Source organism: Cyprinodon variegatus, unplaced genomic scaffold, assembly GCF_000732505.1.
Source record: "Cyprinodon variegatus isolate N-32 unplaced genomic scaffold, C_variegatus-1.0 Scaffold420, whole genome shotgun sequence".
NCBI classification, from domain to species: Eukaryota; Metazoa; Chordata; class Actinopteri; order Cyprinodontiformes; family Cyprinodontidae; genus Cyprinodon; species Cyprinodon variegatus.
Window position 1 is genome coordinate 60,687 of NW_015150873.1, and position 18,310 is coordinate 78,996.

General features: G+C 35.9%; 1 protein-coding gene across 1 annotated transcript in view; it reads right to left on the reverse strand.

The window, feature by feature from the left end:
* Window positions 1–18,310, reverse strand: part of LOC107093345 (sodium-coupled neutral amino acid transporter 3-like) — a 56,077-nt gene that overhangs the window by 9,132 nt on the left and 28,635 nt on the right. Inside the window, exons 5-12 of the mRNA XM_015388347.1 lie at window positions 14,447–14,520; window positions 14,169–14,261; window positions 12,770–12,851; window positions 9,296–9,378; window positions 7,162–7,220; window positions 6,666–6,812; window positions 4,224–4,303; window positions 3,776–3,876 (exon numbers count right to left, since the gene is read on the reverse strand). Coding sequence (XP_015243833.1) covers window positions 3,776–3,876; window positions 4,224–4,303; window positions 6,666–6,812; window positions 7,162–7,220; window positions 9,296–9,378; window positions 12,770–12,851; window positions 14,169–14,261; window positions 14,447–14,520 — 719 coding nt within the window. The remainder of the gene's footprint in view (window positions 1–3,775; window positions 3,877–4,223; window positions 4,304–6,665; window positions 6,813–7,161; window positions 7,221–9,295; window positions 9,379–12,769; window positions 12,852–14,168; window positions 14,262–14,446; window positions 14,521–18,310) is intronic.

The following is an 18,310-nucleotide window of genomic DNA, read 5'->3' on the forward strand; positions in this document are numbered from 1 at the left end:
TTTTTAGAAGTTTTGATTGATCAGCAGGGAGCCAAAATCATTCTGCTGCCAAAATCCAAGGGGCCATAAATGGCCAGCAGGCTGCATGTAATACAGGCCTGAGATGCACAGAGGTGGGTAGAGTACCTAAAAATTGTACTCAACTAAAAGTACAAATACTTCATCATTTTTCTATTCAACTAAAAGTAAAAAGCAGCCATTCAAAAAATTACTCATAAGAGTAAAAAATGTATTTGGTAAAAATGCTACTCGAGTTCTGAGTAACTGATCATAACATGTAATTTAAAGGTAAAGTGGAGGATTTTCTTTTTCCAGGTGGATCATCGAAATAAGTGGTCTTCCTAGTTGTCAATCATTCTGGTGATAAGTTTACGTAAGGCCGGGGGTGAGTCTGATATGGTGGAAAAATTGCAAATCTTCTTTTGGACAGTAAGGTTGTATGAGCGATGCAAACAGCAACTTTTAAACAAAGCGTGCATAAGGAGAAATGGGCTGGTGCACGCTCTCACACGCGTTTAATAGGCATACCCTCTCAGGGACGGCTACAGGGTTGTGCATGTGCATTTTTTTTTTTAAGTTGAGGGTAGGTCTTTTCAAAATTCACGAAAATCCTCCACTATACCTTGAATGTTTTAAAACTGATGTAAATTTACAAAACGTATAGTTATCTGTAAAATTTGAAAATGAGATTAAAAAATGAAGATATAGCATTCAGTAATTACACAATAATGCAGGTGGAAGAAACACAAATACATTTTTTTGCTATAAAATCTCTGAAATCATTACTGATTTGCTTTTATGTATGTGGGTTAGAATACAATAACTTACTTCCTGTAATATGATAGAGTGAACTGTATTAAAATAAAAGACCTGGAAGAAAAACAGGAGTCTTACTTTGACATTAACTGGAGATGTTTGTCTCTCTGGTGCATTTTTGTTTAAAAAAACAGTGTGTTCCTTATTTAATGAAGAAAGGAAGCCAGACATTTTCCACAAGTAAGAATAGTGATACCTTAACATATGTTTAATCAAAAGTAAAAAGTATGATGCAGTACAGTTTTCTTAAAAAGTTACTCTAATAAATGTAACTAAGTAATAAATAATGAAATAATNTCTTTTATTTTTAGAAGTTTTGATTGATCAGCAGGGAGCCAAAATCATTCTGCTGCCAAAATCCAAGGGGCCATAAATGGCCAGCAGGCTGCATGCAATACAGGCCTGAGATACACAGAGGTGGGTAGAGTACCCAAAAATTGTACTCAACTAAGAGTAGCAATACTTCATAATTTTTCTATTCAACTAAAAGTAAAAAGCAGCCATTCAATAAATTACTCAGAAGAGTAAAAAGTGTATTTGGTAAAAATGATACTCAAGTTCTGAGTAACTGATCATAACATCTAATTTAAAGGTAAAGTGGAGGATTTTCTTTTTCCGGGTGGATCATCGAAATAAGTGGTTTTCCTAGTTGTCAATCATTCTGGTGATATGTTTACGTTTATGTTACGTGCTTGTTCCCACTTTCATTTCCTGGTGGTGAGTCTGATATGGTGGAAAAATTGCAAATCTTCTTTTGGACAATAGGCTTTTACGAGCGATGCAAAAAGCAACTTTTAAACAGAGCGTGCATGAGGAGAAATGCCCTGGTGCATGCTCTCACACGCGTTTAATAGGCGTACCCTCTCAGGAGCAGGTACAGGGTTGTGCATAGGGGTCTAAATCACATCCATCATGGCGATTCGATTCAGTATCGATTTCCTTAGCCAACGATTCGAGAAACAACAGCAAATAACAGAAGTAGAACAGTTTAACTCCACCCATTCCTATTAAAACCTCATCACTGAAAAATAATAATACCCCTGCGTTATAGATTCTGAAAGGCCTTGCATCGAAAAATACTGCACAAAATCAGTGCAATTCAATGCCTCGGCTCCAGACGTCCTCACCCCCTCCACAGATGCTCTGCTGCACCTCTCCCAAATTGTAGCTGACCGGCTTGTTTTGTTTTTATGACTGAAATGGCGGAAAACAACTCGTGAAGTTTAGACCCGCTAGAAGAGCGAGGTGTGCAAGAACGCTGGGACCCTTGTTCCACCTGGATCTCCGCTCTTTTTGGCCCTCATGTCCCTCCGTCGTCGGACTAAACTCGCCCCACCATCCTCACCGCCTCGGCCGTATCTAGACCCACAGCGTATAGTGCCACCGCAGCACGGGGGGAGGGGGCAATTATGTCCAGGAGCAAATGGATAAAAATAGACCGGAGGGAGAAAAAAAAAAGAATCATTACTCTTGCGGACGTATCGATGCATCGGATCGTCGGCTGTTGGATCGAGGCATCGATATAAAACGGTTATTATTTACACCCCTAGTTGTGCATGTGCATTTTTTTTAAGTTGAGAGGGCAGGTCTTTTCAAAATTCACGAAAATCCTCCACTAAACCTTGAATGTTTTAAAACTGATATAAATTTACAAAACGTATAGTTATCTGTAAAATTTTAAAATGAGATTAAAAAATTAAGATATAGCATTCAGTAATTACACAATAATTCAGGTGGAAGAAACACAAATACAATTTTTGCTATAAAATCTCTTTTTACTGATTTTCTTTTATGTTTGTGGGTTAGAATACAATAAGTTACTTCCTGTAATATGATAGAGTCAACTGTATTAAAATAAAAGACCTGGAGGAAAAACAGGAGTCTTACTTTGACGTAAGTAAGAATAGTGATACCTTAACATACGTTTAATCAAAAGTAAAAAGTATGATGCAGTGCAGTTTTCTTAAAAAGCTACTCTAATAAATGTAACTAAGTAATAAATAATGAAATAATTTCTTCCACATTGAATGTACAAGCTATGTTTTGTCAAAAGTACTTTAAAGGTGTNAAATAATTTCTTCCACATTGAATGTACAAGCTATGTTTTGTCAAAAGTACTTTAAAGGTGTTTTACTCATCTTTGACAGAGGTGGAAAAAAATATATATGGCTTTTGGCCACAAGAGGGCAGACATGTCCCATGTCTCCAATATCTTAATCTACATTCTTGTAATTTACAAAAAAATAAATAAATAATCTATAGACTCCTATATAGTAATTTTGAAATATTCATTGAATAAAATTTGAATTTCCAATTCTTGTACACATTATGAAATAAAATAATTATTTTAAGATCCTATTTTTTTTTTTAAATGACACTATAGTGGAAGCTTTGTGGTGTCTGACAGAAATATTAAAGTAGGTATCTGTAAAAACTTTACTCCTTAGATCTCTTAAAGCTTAATCTACTCTAATCTGGTCCTTTGACCAGTGAAAAGATGTAGAGGTAATGCAGTGCTCTCTTTGTAATTAAATGTTACATTCTCAACTCTACCGGTATATAAAAAGAACAATTTGCCTCTTGATGGCAGATATTAAAGGAAAATCTGCTTTATAAAGCTGCACACATATGGACACGTGTTAAAAGCTGGATTTTTAACCATATTTGAACCATTTAGGTGGTTATCTGGTTTAACTGGTGGTACAAATGTAAAAATATCTACTTTTGAGTTCACTATATTTGTGTTTGAACGGAGAAATATCTTATCAACCTGTATTCCCAATGAAGGCAAGAGAACAAATAGTAAATTGCACAGTTTTATGGCTTTCAACTAGAATTTCTCATTTAACATATTCAAGCTCCAACATCCAACACAAGTTAATGCAGCATGTTCCACCAACCAGCACTCAACATCTTCTCTGGGACAGAAGGTTTACAATGAATAAGGATGAGAGCTCACCATAGAAAGTAAGGTATCCAAACAGAGCAGCCAGGAAGTACATGACATACATGACTGCAATGGAGATATTGGACACATGCTGCATCTTTTTCTTGGTAGGACTGAAATCAGAAAATATCATCATGTGGTTAAAAAAGAATACCCTTTAATAATCTTTTCTAAGGAAAATCATTTGTTAGCATATTAAACCAGGCTAAAAAAAATGTACCTTCACCTTTATCACTGAAATAAATACACATTAGCTGCTTGCTTTAATGTGGGATCGCATATATAAGTTAACAACATGCAACACCACACAAAGCAGTGCAGAGACATTTCAAAACACAGTGAAAGCAGTGCATGTGACTAGAATATGGCAAGCCAAGCACGAAGCACAGTCGCTTTCCTCTGTTTATTAATGACTTGTCCACAACAAAGTTAGCAGGAGGTTTCGATCATAGGAACATACTTGCGCAGCTCTGTGTAGATGGGGAGGACCTCAGGGTGGCACACAAAGGCGAACGCCAGGATTGGGATGGTGTAGGCAGTCTGTAAATGAACCCCAACAGGTCACCATAGATACAGCAGCGCTATCCCAGACGTCTTACCACCAACCTCTTGCTGTACTGCCCATTACTCCCTCAGACACATCACAGAGAGCTAATTGTTTGCTGTGATTAACTTTGGCCTGGCAGCAGACCAGCTTTAGCCTATTCAAAAATGCCTTGCTGCTTTGTGAGCTGCTAACCAGCTGGGATCGGTCCTGTTTTTATAAGGAAAAGTATGGGATATGGAAATTTGAGAAAAATCAGAAACAAAGGATAGTAGCTACTGCTCTGGAAAGTAAAACTGTTCCAGGAAATTACAAAAAATATAAATCAATCTACAATTAAGAAATGTCTGATATTGCATGTAAAGGGAAAAAAAACACTCACAAAAAAAGTCTGCCTTTGCATATTTTTGTGATCCTGAGATATCAAAACTGAATGTTTTCTTTCTGTGAATCAAAGCCATCATATTTGGCACATATGTTTCCTAATGGGTGCTGGACACTTCTCTTGTTTGTCTTTTCTGTCTGCTGCAGACATTTCATACCAACCAAAGGGTGGTAAAGTACCTGCTGTGACACCAGCTCATTTAAAGCAATGTTCAACTATTTACTCTTTGCTGACAGTGAGGAGATAATATGTGACTTTAAATGAGTCGAATAATATCGACCGGCAAGAGTCAACTGATGCAGATAAATAACCTGTGACAACTGGACAGAAGTTTTTAGAAAATAACATGATGATGATTTCTGTCACACTTAAGATCTCTAGATAAACGGACAAGAGTTAATAACAGACAGATGACTTCGATCAGAAGAAAGGACAGTTTTAAAACCATTGTTTCAATAATTAAAGAAAAAAATATGGCCCTATGTTAAATAATATTTTTTCTGTATGTAAATCTGAGTTTAATGTACCCAGAACTAAATACTGCAACTCAAGTAAAATCCAGAAATCTTCTGGAAACATGAAGTAGGCTAAAAGCTTAAGAAGCAAACCAGTCATGACCTGATCTAAAGAAACTTAAATATAGACAAGAAACAAAGTCATCAATGTCTATTAGTCTGGTAAAAGGTTATATGAAGCTTTAGGGCTGAAGTGCAGCACATAGAGAGCAGTTATTTCAAAAGACGTCGCCCTTCCAAAGGACTTTACTTATGAAGCAACATTACATGTCAGGTGATTTCAAAGTGTTTTAAGTCATTGAACAATTCTTCATGTTGATCATGGTAAACTATGTTGTTGCCACAGCTGCCCTGGTGCTCACTGAGAGAAGCAAGGCTGCAGTGCATGGGCACCACCGGGCCTAAGGACAGCATCAAAAGTTTCAGGGCTCACTTGTGTTGGTAAAGGTCAGAGTTTATGGTTTGAAAATAAAGACGCTGATCAAGAACTGCATCTATAAGGAAGTTCTAAGGTAAAAACTACCTCTGATGGAAAAAAAAAAACACAAGGACACAGTTTATTTGTATGAAAAAGAAAAAAGATTTTGATGAGCTCTTAGACATTTTCAAAAATATTCTGTGGATGTTTTCAGAAGGTTTATATCCTGTTCAGTTTGGTATAGATCGTTTACAGAATATCAGGGAAAAAAATACGCCTCATATTGGGGGTGGGGCAGTATATATGGTCTGGAGCTAATTCTGGATAACTTGCAACAAATGAGGTGAGGCCATTGATTCAATTCTCTTGAAGAGAATCCTTAAGGAAAATTTCCAGCTGACAGTTTGTGACCTTAAGCTTGAGAGCATTTTGGTTCTGCAGCAGGATAATCATCAAAAACAAACAGCATGTCCACTTCTAGATGGCAAAAAAATAATATGGGTTTGGCTTAATTGAAACATAGACATGTTAAATTGAGTTTTTGTAACATCCATTAATAAGCTGTTCAAGTAATGCAAAAGACCAATGACAGAAGCTGAGAATGGCACAACGGTTTATATGTATGCCGGACATTTACTTTTTCACACAGGGCCAGGTTGGTTTAAAAAAAGTATATCTCTTTGTACAGAGAGACATAAACTAGTATTCCTTATTTCAAGGAAAATTATTTAATTACTGGAATAAAATGGTAGTACCAAGGGACAAAAATGGCAATATATGGGTAAAAGATGAGGGTACAAATTAGCAAAGAGGCAATCTGAGTCACAACCTTTTCATTTTGTCTTTAAGGTCTTTATCAGTCATTGCATTAGGTCTACAGAGGTTTGCAGGAGATTCTGATCTGTGGATTCCCATGCTTTGATTGTGAGAAGAGACTGGCAACATGCTGATGACTATGACATAAGTGGGTGGCTTTCAGTGCCCATAGCAGTGCAGGTGAACTTGCAGTTTTTGGTAGACAGTAACATGCAGACACGTACTTGTGTGTTGAGGTTGGCCATCTTGGGAATGCAGGCCGGATTGTCTTCCCCACCGTATTGTTTTGAAGTGACATTTAACACACTGCCAGTGCTATTAAAAGCAAAGTCCACAAATGGACATGGGAGGTTGAACTTCTTGTAGATGACCTGTGCAGAACGCAGAGACAAGAGGTGTTAAAGCAATACAAAGAGCAGGGAGACAGTTAATATTTGGACTGGCTGGAAATATGTCAATGAGCCAGATAACAAAGAGAGAGAGAGGGAGAGCAGCATGTAGATTACAGCTCACACAGCAAAAACTAGGTCAGAGGAAAAACATAGCCTGGGACAACAGCATGCAAACATTATACCAAAAGCAGTGAGTAGAGAATACTAAAGAGCTGGTGGAAAGACCCCCAGTGCATCTGATCTGCATGTAACAGACCAGGAACACGAATCAACATGTGATATTTGAACAGTAGTAAACATGTATATACTTTATGGTCAAAGGACTCACAGAAATGAGGAAGAAAACCATGCAGCTCAATGAGAACCCACTGGTGTATCCCAGATATCCTGAAAAATATACACTTCATTAGCATTTATTATCATGACCCTGGTTACTGTAGCCCTAAAGATTGCTATATGTTATATAGTGCCTTTCAAAAGTTTTAATACATCCTTTTTGTTGTCATGTAATAACACAAACTGTGATTCAACATATTGGTATTTTATGTGAGCAGATGAAAGTGCAGTAGATAGAAAATCATACATGGATTTTCATGTATTCATTTTTACAGATTGAAATCTAATCAAAATGCAATTTGTGTTTCTATTCAACCTTACTCTGACATCCCTATGCAAGAAAATAACCCTATAAAAATCACCTGGTAACATCCACCTTTGTGCGTTTTAATCAAAGCATAAATATAAAATATTTATGCAATTCATTTATGCTCAGCAATAGAAGGAAAACAGTAAGCACAAAATGAGAACAAGAGGGAAGTAAATTCCTACATGGTCCTTGATTGATACAGAACAAATCTATATAAACAGCACTCCAATCTTCCACATAGATTTAATGTGAGCAAAATAATAAATTTCAGCTACATGCCGTCTACAGCTTGTACAGGCTGACAACAGCATGAATAACAACAAATGACATCAATACATGAAGATGGACAAATCTCTAAATGCTAGTTCATGTAAACGAGAAGCATTCTCTTGCTCACATTGAAATTCAAGAAGAACCATGGAGTGCTGGTTATCCAGATTTTTTTCTAAGACATTTTTATTGTGGTCAATCAGGAAAAGCATTATTTTTTTCCTACATAGATTTAGTATGACAGGGATCTAACTTGAATCTGTCTAGTGCCTCTTTTCTCAATTTTCATCCTGGATTTCTTAACTTATCTTATCTATATGGCTTAAAATGAAAATCAGTGCTAGAAAAAAACAAACATACAGATTGTGTTTGTTGAACATAATTTATTTTAAAAACCTGTGTGATTATCGAGGGAAATATTGCAAGTTAGCAAGTAAACAGAAATGATTTGGTTAAAAACATTTTTACCCCTTGGAATAATACTTATAAATAAGAAACTCTCAGATAAGAATATAAAGACACGTCTAGCTGACTCAGACATATTTGCAAAACGATTTCAATGTATAGGATGACAGGAAGGTCAATAATACATAATAGTTTGTTCTGTCCTTATACCAAATAAGCATGTTTGACGTTTTGATGTCATGACTCATTTTGCAATCCTAGATTTCATCTAAAACCAAATAGGCTGTAAAAATGTTTCTTTATCGGAAATTTGACTTTGCAAAAAAAATTTGCAGACAATTTTAAAACATTAAGAATAGTTTTATTATATCAAACCTCACAAAAATAATTCCTGACATCACTTTTAACATTTTATATTTAAATATTAAATTCAACAGCTTTAGAAACACATTTAACAGCGGCCTGAAGTTTTTGTTTTTTTCAGTATGATTTTATAGTTTTCTCTAAGTGTTGTGGAAGAACCTGTGGCTCAGGTTCATTGATATTTGCAAATATATTTGTCATTTATTCACTGTTTCACTGCATCATTCCAATAAGGAAATGATAGAAATCACTCTGCATTGTTGCAATAGTCTTGTTTTACATTTGTTCAAACTTTTCCAAGTTGTGTAACAACTTAATACATTTGCTAACAGATGCCTACTGACTAAGACTGTTTTTTAGTTGTTTTCTTACTAGTCTGATCATTAGATAGACTAATATTTGCATGACAGTGCCTCTCCAAGGAGAAATGAAAACCATTTTACTTTGTTCAAATTGTTTTCTGTAAGTCATTACTGATGTTTTTCCATCTTGACCCTGAGTTACGATATTCTTTTATGAACCATGAGGTTGGTAAACTCCTTTGATGACATAACAATGACGATAATGAACAATTCAACAAGTAATTCTGATTGACAGCACATCACTGCTTTCCCTGTTGAATCTTATAGAAGACCTTTTTGTACTTCTTGCTTCTGAATATGATCCAGCAGCAGTAGTGATTAGTATCAATAATTCATATTTGATGCACCAGAGGGTCTTACAGTTGTCGAAATAAAATTGATGTTGTCTTATAATGGCCAAAATATAACCCACTCACCGAGCTGTTTCATCAGAGCCAGCGGTAATATCACTGCCACAGAGACGATAATGACCAGATAGTTTCCATCCAGGTACCATTCGCTGTAGAGAGGCAGACAGACACAGCAATTATGCAATTATTGATTTGACATTATTATAAAGACTCCCCTTAGACTTGAACAAATTAAGCATTTGTACTGTTTTAATAAGATGAAAAGGTGCAGGGTTTATATAGTGCGTGGGGTTTTATAAGCAATTACTTTCTATTTTCTACTTTCTGCTCACAGAGATGGACATGAATGTATTGTAAAAACAGTCATGCATAATTATTAACTTCAAGGAAAAAAATTTAACGTATTTTTTTCCTTTTAGAAAATTCGTTCACAATAACTTTGAATATCTTAACATCAGCAGGTCATAAATTAGTCAGAGAAAATAATAATATTTTTCCTAATTTTTTTTTTTTTGCTTTGTTGAAAATTGGTTCTTGTTGCATCAGAAGCTGGAAATCTTTCTTTACACTAAAGACAGCAACAAACAATGACAAGACAAGGAAAACCTGCACAAATAAACAAACATTAAAGATTTCAACCAAAGGTCAAATAAATAATTTCCTTCTTACATGAGCGAATAGACAGACAGAGAAAATGTTGCTTCCCTTTATATGTTCAATATTTTTGTTTAGACAATATTCCTGTGAAATAAAAACAAATTCTTAAAAATTCTTATTTTCCTCCAGTTTTAACTCCCGAGTGCAGAAAAAATGCAATATCTCTATTGTTTCTAAATAGAAATCTACCAAAAAAGAGAATTGTTTATATGTATCTTAAATAATTACTGAAAAAAGAAATTGTACAAACTATTATTCATAAAAAGATAACTGTTCCCATTTCAAGCTATGATTTAATATAACTATAATTGAGCAACAATTGTGACAATGGATGACTAAACAATTTGGTATCATTAAAAACTGTTAAACTTTCATCTTTGACTCAGTCTCACAGTATTTCCTATTTTAGACAATAATATTGGTAGAGATTAGTGTGCAACTCCTGACACAGATTCCCCCGATACAATTATCTGCATGTTAAAATCACATTTGGCACCTCTGTCTAGGAAAGAAAGCTCAGAGGTTTATTTTTAGAGCCACACAGCAGGGGTGATTAATTTCTTGCCCTCTGTCAGGTGGGAGCCACAACAACCAGCAGCATCTGTTGTATCACGCTCATTAAAAAAAAAAAAATGTGTATGAAACACTTAGAGTATTTTGTATGTTACTGTGCACTCTTTTTAAGAATCTGAATAGTTGAGAAAATTAAAAAACAATAATTCATCAGTGTATTATTATTAAGTAAGGTGAAATACTAATGGATGTGTTCTGGATGTTCACAACACAATTTTTTTTTTAACTTTTACGGAATTCACAACACAATGTTTATATATGCAGAGCATGCAGAAAGGCATGCCAACCTGAACACCACATGAAAAGCTTAATAACTCTTATTACAGACATTCCATATTATATTCTGCCCTCTGTTGTCTTTTATTTCTTAGTATAGCACAGATTATCATATATTCCTGATCTTGAGGCCAACCCTGTGTAATTTAATTAAATTAATCCACATACTGGCAGGATGGGATGCCACCAGGACAACCTAGTTTGTCATTTTTGATAGCCATTGATTGTTTACAGTGGCCCACAGCTACACAGTGAAAACAGGCTGAACACAATGTGTGCATGTTGTCACTTCTACGACAGTGTTACTCAGTGCAAATATTTCCATGTAAAACACTGCAGCAGCAGGAGGTGTAGTTTTCCTCTAGATCATCTACGGTAAATACAAGGGAGCCAAAAAATGTCTGAGCAAAAACTTCCAAGAAACTCTTGACCCATTTAATAAATGGTTGTATAACTATTCTCAGAAAAAGAAAGCTGAAGAGACGCCCTAACCAGAACAAATTCATGGAGAATCAAATCGATGAGAACAGGTTTTGTTTGTCTCTGAGGCCACCTGCAGTAAGCAGTGATGTCCCACAGTTTACATTTACAGCTGCAGAGTCTTGCTGTGTTTTAATGCTATCGCTCTCAGAAGCCATGCCGCTAAGCCCCATAAGCCAAACTATGTGGGGTCACAATCACAACTGATCTCAAACCAGCTGCTCCAAGAATAAAATATAGAACCCAGCCCAAGAACTGGCACATCTTTGGAGGATTTTTCAGCAGACCCTCAAATCTATGCTGCTGATGGGATGACTCACTTTCTATCCGCAGATTTTGGTATTAATTGTAACTGACACTTTTTTGTCTTTACATATTTAATTGCATGTAAATAAAGTTCTTACAATTTTACTTCATACAATATTGAGGTTTAGTGCCTAGCAAAAGTTTTATTATACTTATGGCTTCTTCAAATATTGAATGACTGTTTATGTGCAAGACCAACACAAGGTAGGTTTTAATTGTGGATTCGAAGAAACATAATCAAAATTTTGGTGCTTTAAAATAAAACTTTAAAAACTGTGGTAGAATTAACCACTTTACTCTCTTTACTGTAATTCTCCCAAATAAACTAAATATGCTATTGCCTTTAGAACACATAGTTATTAAAGAAAGTGTTCCTGTGCGTGACATAATCTTAGATTTGATGTAACTGTTCTGTGAAGGCCTCAGAGGCTTATTTGAGAACTTTAATGAACAATCAATAACATGAATGCCAAAGAACTCAGGGGAAACGCCACAGAGAAAGTTCTGAAGACGTTTACATCAATGTTAGGTTTAAGAATCAATGTTCTCCTTTGAAAGTCACACAGCTCCATCATCTGATAAAGGAAAGACTATGGGACCACTGCAAAATGTCTAAGACAGGAGTAAACTCACAGGCCAGTCAGAGAGCATCAGCAAGAGATGTACATGGTAATTCTTGAGGAGGTTAAGAGACCCAAATAATAGGTGGGAAAATGTGTTCACAGGACAGCTATCAGCTGTTTAATGCACAACTGCTTTATTCTAAATATCAGAGGTAAGAAGATAGAAGTATTGTTGGAAAAAAGCCAAAAGAGGTAACTATTGTAACTTGGCACAGGCCAGGTAGAAAATACATATAGAGAAAATGAGCTCAGGCAAGAACCTACTGCATATTAAACCTTTTGGATCACATAGGAAATACTATGGTGGAGGAATATCATTAATGCAAATTGCTATGAACAAACAAAATAGCAAAATTATAGTTCCTACATGGAAAAAGCTGCGATGTGCACATCCTAAATGCAAAAGCATTCTACATTTTTTTATGGTGGGAAAATAATGAAAAGCCATGTATAATTTCCCTTTTGCTTCAAAATCATAACCATTTTCTTTTGGTCTATAACTTTAAATTTCCCATAAATCATGTGAAAAACTATAGGGGTGTCAATACTTATGTAAAGCACTTTTTAATATTTAAAAATTAAATGTTAGTTATTTTCATGCAAGATTAATATATCAGCCACTTACCCTGCAGGTTTGTCTACCATCAGAAAGGCTTGGATGACCAATGGGAACTCATACTTGACTATGTAAAGATAACTGGACATTGCTGTGGATCAGAAAGAAATATAGTTATAGTAAAACAAAAAAAAAGGCTTTTATACACTTGAAAACACATGACGTTTACTTCCAAATAGAGATTGCAGTAAATATTTTCTGGAAAATAGTTAATAAAAACAGTGCAACATTTTTTACCCTTATTCTGAAAAATAGCTTAGATTTTGCAATATTTAACTAAAAAACAAACCTCTTGAAAGAAAAAATCCAACAAATGCTTTAGTAACGTAGTTGCATAGGTCCGCACACAATAAATCCATACATGTTTGCACAACTTCTCGATTCAAGCACAGTGTTTTATTGGGTTCATACGTGGCATCTTTTATGGAAATAAGATTGTGTTGGCAGATCAAAGTTAAAGTAATACTGTGCAAAGGAGGTTACACAGGATCAAGCTCTCTTTGTTCCGAGGGTATCAGTCAGGAAGAGTAAGGTGCAGCAAAGACAGTTATCAAAGATTAAATTTCATAAGGAGAGAAACAGGAAAGAAACTGGTCATGAACTTTTAAGTGTTATGATCGAATTACAACATCACTGTTAGGTTTCAGCTGCGCTGCAACGCAGCCCGTCCCTCTGACATCACATTCTCAAAGAGCGGAGCCTTTAAAACCACCAGAAGTCCCCTTTTCTTTGTCTTCCACTGGACCTCCATCTGGATGTTTAAATGTTGGAGTTTGGAGAATTTGGAGTCTTTCTATGGAACTCAGTTAGTGATGGACCGTAATTCAGATTTTCACCTAGGATACAACAGGTTCTGGAATTCTGTGTTATGCCAAAAAGTGTTGCCTCTGGTATTTATTATAGAATCATCAATAAAGCGCATCCACAACCACTGTAGAGAGGCCTTAGTTTTTGACGCAGCCAACCCAGGTTCAAATCCAACCTGTGGCCCTTTCCACATGTCTCTCCCCTTCTCTCATACCCCCTTTCTTGTCAACCTACTGTCAAAAAACTTGCCACCAGTGCAAAGAAAAAAACCCAAAAGAATAAAAAAAAACAATAATTGGCATTTGTGAAAGGATGCTGATAAAGAGACAATACAAGTTCATCTTCTGACTTCAGGAGCCTTCTTAAGCCTGGATTTTCCAGACTTAAACTACAGCTTGAGAAAGAAAACAAGCATTTTTCCAAAAATCAGGCAATGGGCTGAAAATAAAACAAAGAAAAAACTGAAAGAGACAAAAAAAATCCTAGACAAATAGTGCCTAAATGTTTACAAGAAAGTCTGGCTCCTTAAAACTAAAACAAATACAGCCCACATTAGCGAACTTGTAGAGAAACAAGGAGTCATGTAAGCATAGGACCTCACCTCCAATGTTCTGGAGCGTTATGGCAATACCTGCAGCCATCTTTCCTGGGGTCCCAAAAGCCCTGTAGCCAAGCTGCTCATATGCACGAATACCTGAGCCACAAGCACAATGAGAAGGAAGAATCTGTTACATTCACAGTACAGGCTTTTAAATTTATATTTATAATTATATTTCTAATGCATTTCTAATGCAACACCAATTAAGTCAGCCTATACATATACTGATTACAATATAAAATTTTTGTTTTCAGAAAAAAAAGTCACTGATGCTTACGTACCTACAATACCAGATGACTTTAGCAATAAATGGATGGAATATGAAGAAAGAACAGCAACCACTGTGAGGAGCAACCTGAAGTAAGCAAATAACAGACCTGAATTAACACTACTGCAAACAAACAGGCGTAAATAACAAAAAGAGATACCTTTCTATTTTGGATATTTACACTATAGGATCTCAGGAGGATATTTATACAGCTGCAATTCAGAGCATATGTTTCAAATAGATTGTACAAGAAACCCTTTGGCTTTCCCTCACACCAGTCTGTTGGTCCAGCTGAGCAACAAGAGGTTGCCCTATGAGCCCCATTGCCCTGTCACCAGAGCACAAACACACCAGCTGGCCTCTTAAAAGAAAGAAAAAACAAGAGAAAATTCCTATGCAAACATCTTTATTTCTGTTAATATGCTCTGGAATAACCCACTCATCACAATAAGTCACAGCTTTCATTTTCAGCAGTTTTATAAAGAAGACCTTACTTACTACTCATGTACCTGTTTTGTATGAATTTTCAGGATTCAGATACAGATACAAGGTTTTAGTTACTATTCTTATTTTGGATTGCAACTTTTAATTTTCAATTTTGCTCTCTTGCCAAAAAATCTTATTAGAAATCAAATTTTATTTAGACACCCTGAAATCTTTCACTATGATCAAAAATGTAAAAAATCCAAACGTTTTAGACAATAAATTAATGGCTTTATAGAGTTTGTGAATGGTTACCTGTTCTACTAGCATTCTTTGACCCAGTCCTCCTTATTCCTGTTTTCGCCTTTGTCTTTTACTACTACTGGCAACATTAACACTCACTCCCACACAAACACTTGGTTCAATCCCTCTCTCCCTTTAGAAAATCCAGACAGCTTGGACTTTCACCTCAACTTCAACTCTTGGCTGGCGAACAGTTTTCCTTTTCTACAAACTATGTGGGAGAAAGCTTAGCTGACGGAGGTTTAGAGTCAATCAGTCAAGTGGAAGTGGGAAGACAGATCTGCTGACACTCAGACAGACTGACACACTTGGGTCTCTGTTGCCTGGCTTGCTGAAATCCAACCCCACAGCATTCCTACTCACTGGACCACTGACCCATACTGCACCCCCAGAACAAATGTCAAAAAAAGGACATTTCCCATGTAAAAAATGTCATCAATTGTTATTACACCTGCAAAACTGCAAGTGGAAAGGAAAAAAATATTAAATTTAGAGATGGAAATTGGACAGTGGTTTAAATCTGAAGAAGCTCAGCTTGATCAGCCCCAACTGATGCATCAGTGGCTAAACTCCTAAATCCTATCTTTGTTCTGATCAGTGAATGCTTGCTTTAAAGAATCGCTAAATATCCATATATATGGGGATGTGTTCTTTGATATAGTTTTACACAGGTTTGATTCAGTTGTATGTTTCCTTGCTAGCTGTTCCTTTAGTGGTCTCTGCAGGACCCTGATCTGTTCACAGATTTATACAAAGAAATCACACAAATTTAAAAAACCTTTTTAAAAACAACTATTCTTCTACTTTTTTTCCATTCATTCAGACTGCAAGACAGTATTATATAGCAGGATGACTGAATGTTTAATAACAGAAACAGTTAAGTTCTTACCCTTTTAAATTTTCAACGTTTGCCTATCATGGAAACTGCTGGATTTTATGTCAGATGCCTTTTGGAAATGTCTTCTAGTAAATGTTAAGGATCTATAAACTCCAGAATATGAACACTGAGACTGATGTTTTTACAATATTAGAAGAACTGAGTGTGTTAGTAGTGATGATTGTGATGTCATAAGTTACCAATACCAAAGTTTAAAAATTAAGATAGGATAATTATCTTTATAATATAGATTACATATAGAAACATTTTGCAGTGGGGTCTCCCTTTAAGGCCTATACCCTTACCCTTAGCTCTGTGTGTAAAACTAATGGATGACTTTTAAGTTATTTTTTTAATCTGATTTATATATTTTTTATTTAAACCACATAAAAAGAAAACATGGCTTCAATATTTTACACTATCCCAAAGTTGTTTCATTATAAATGTGTTAAGAAATTTAAAGAAAGCAAATAAAGGAGCTGGCTAAAGTTCAGGAAGTAGTGAAGTTTGGGCATATAGCCCAGTCCCTGGTGTTATATTAAAGATAAATACCTCAGAGAGCATTTTTTTTTAGATACAGATGGAACTATGATTAAAGTTCTGTAAAAAGAAAAATTCTAATTAATCTTATTAGGGATTAACTGTGCTGTGTTGATGTTAGTGTTCTGTGTGTTTTGTGTTACTTAGTTTTCTTTTATCACCACAGTGAACTGCGGATGTGTTTTCCTCACACCTGCTCCTCATCTTCTCAACACCTGGTGTATTATTAGGAGCTGGCTGGCAGCTTCTTATCCCAGAGTTTGACCCATGTGGTAACCTAACCCCTCAGAGCTTCCTGCGTATTTTAATGTGTTTCTTAAAAGGTACCACCTAACTGAACATTACTTATGTTTTTTGTTTTCCTTTTCAATGGTACATGAACAACATTGCCATAGGTTTCTGGATCTAAACACCTCACAGGTTTCCTCATGGCTGCATATACCCTCCACCCACCAGTTCTACTTATCCACCCTGTAATACACCCATCCCTCTGGTGGCTTCATTCAGAACGCACCCCAGGACTCCACTCACTCATCTTGACTTACTCCCTGCAGCATCCACTAAGGCCTATTTACCTTTACCTTCTTGCAATGCCTTTTGTTATTTTTCTATTTCACCTCAGAGTCTACCCTCCAGTGACCTGAGACCCAAGGAAGATCCCGGAAACAGAACTTCTCCCTTAGAAAAAAAAAACAACTTGTTGCTATTTTTCGTGGCCTCCTGTGTGTTTCTGCAGGACAGCTAATGCTGTTTGTTTTCAACAAAGTTTAAACCAAACAAATTATTCACAGAATCAGTCAAATCACCTCATACAACAAATCAACACGTACATGAATCAAACCAGACTTTAAATCAACATGATTTTATTCCTATCCCAGTCTTTAGTAAGTCCTACTTAATTTAGTAGTCTTAGTCCTATATAAATAACAAAAAAAGTCAAAAAACACTGTAAATGTTAGAGTTGGATAAAAAAAAAAATGTGAGGAAGAGACAAAGACCACTATCTCAGGTGGATGTTAGCAATGCATCTTTCTTCTTTGTCCTCAATGAAGTGGCAACATCATTCCAAAGTTCATGAGAGAGAAAATGCGCTGCTCAAGGAAATCTGCTCAGTGCCAAGAAGGAAAACAACCTTAGGAAAAAAATGTTGACTCTGACCAGTGTTTCTGGTGACATTTTCCTTTGGTAATTTTTTGAGCAAATACTTTTCTTTGGTTCTCTGATTTTAGTAGGACGGATGCCCTGGGGTTCAGAATGATTCAGCATACTGGTGGAAAGGAGAGGGGGCAATCTTAGGCCTGCAGTCCTATAAGCACCACAGAAAACCTGCCAGTATTTCCCTGCCAAATATGTCACATGTGTTGCTCTCAGCAGCTACTCTACTTTTTACACAGGAGTTGTTATAAAGACAGACAAACAGTATTTCGTTTGTAACACAACATTGAATTGAAAACTATCAACTGCAGGTAGTCACGTAGTGCCAACTAACAAATGTGTGCATTAATATATATTGTAGTACAGCTGACTAAAGGATTATTTTCAGCTTCTGTCTTGCCTACAGTCAGAACTGTTGCTGTTTGGTGACAAGGAGTTCAGCACACTGGGTCAGCTATCACCCAGTAAAACCACAACCAAACCACTCAGATGTAAACAGCCTAGGGCTGGGCGATATAGAAAAAAAGCTTATCGATAAAAAAAAAATGCATATTGATCGATATCGATAATTATTGAAAA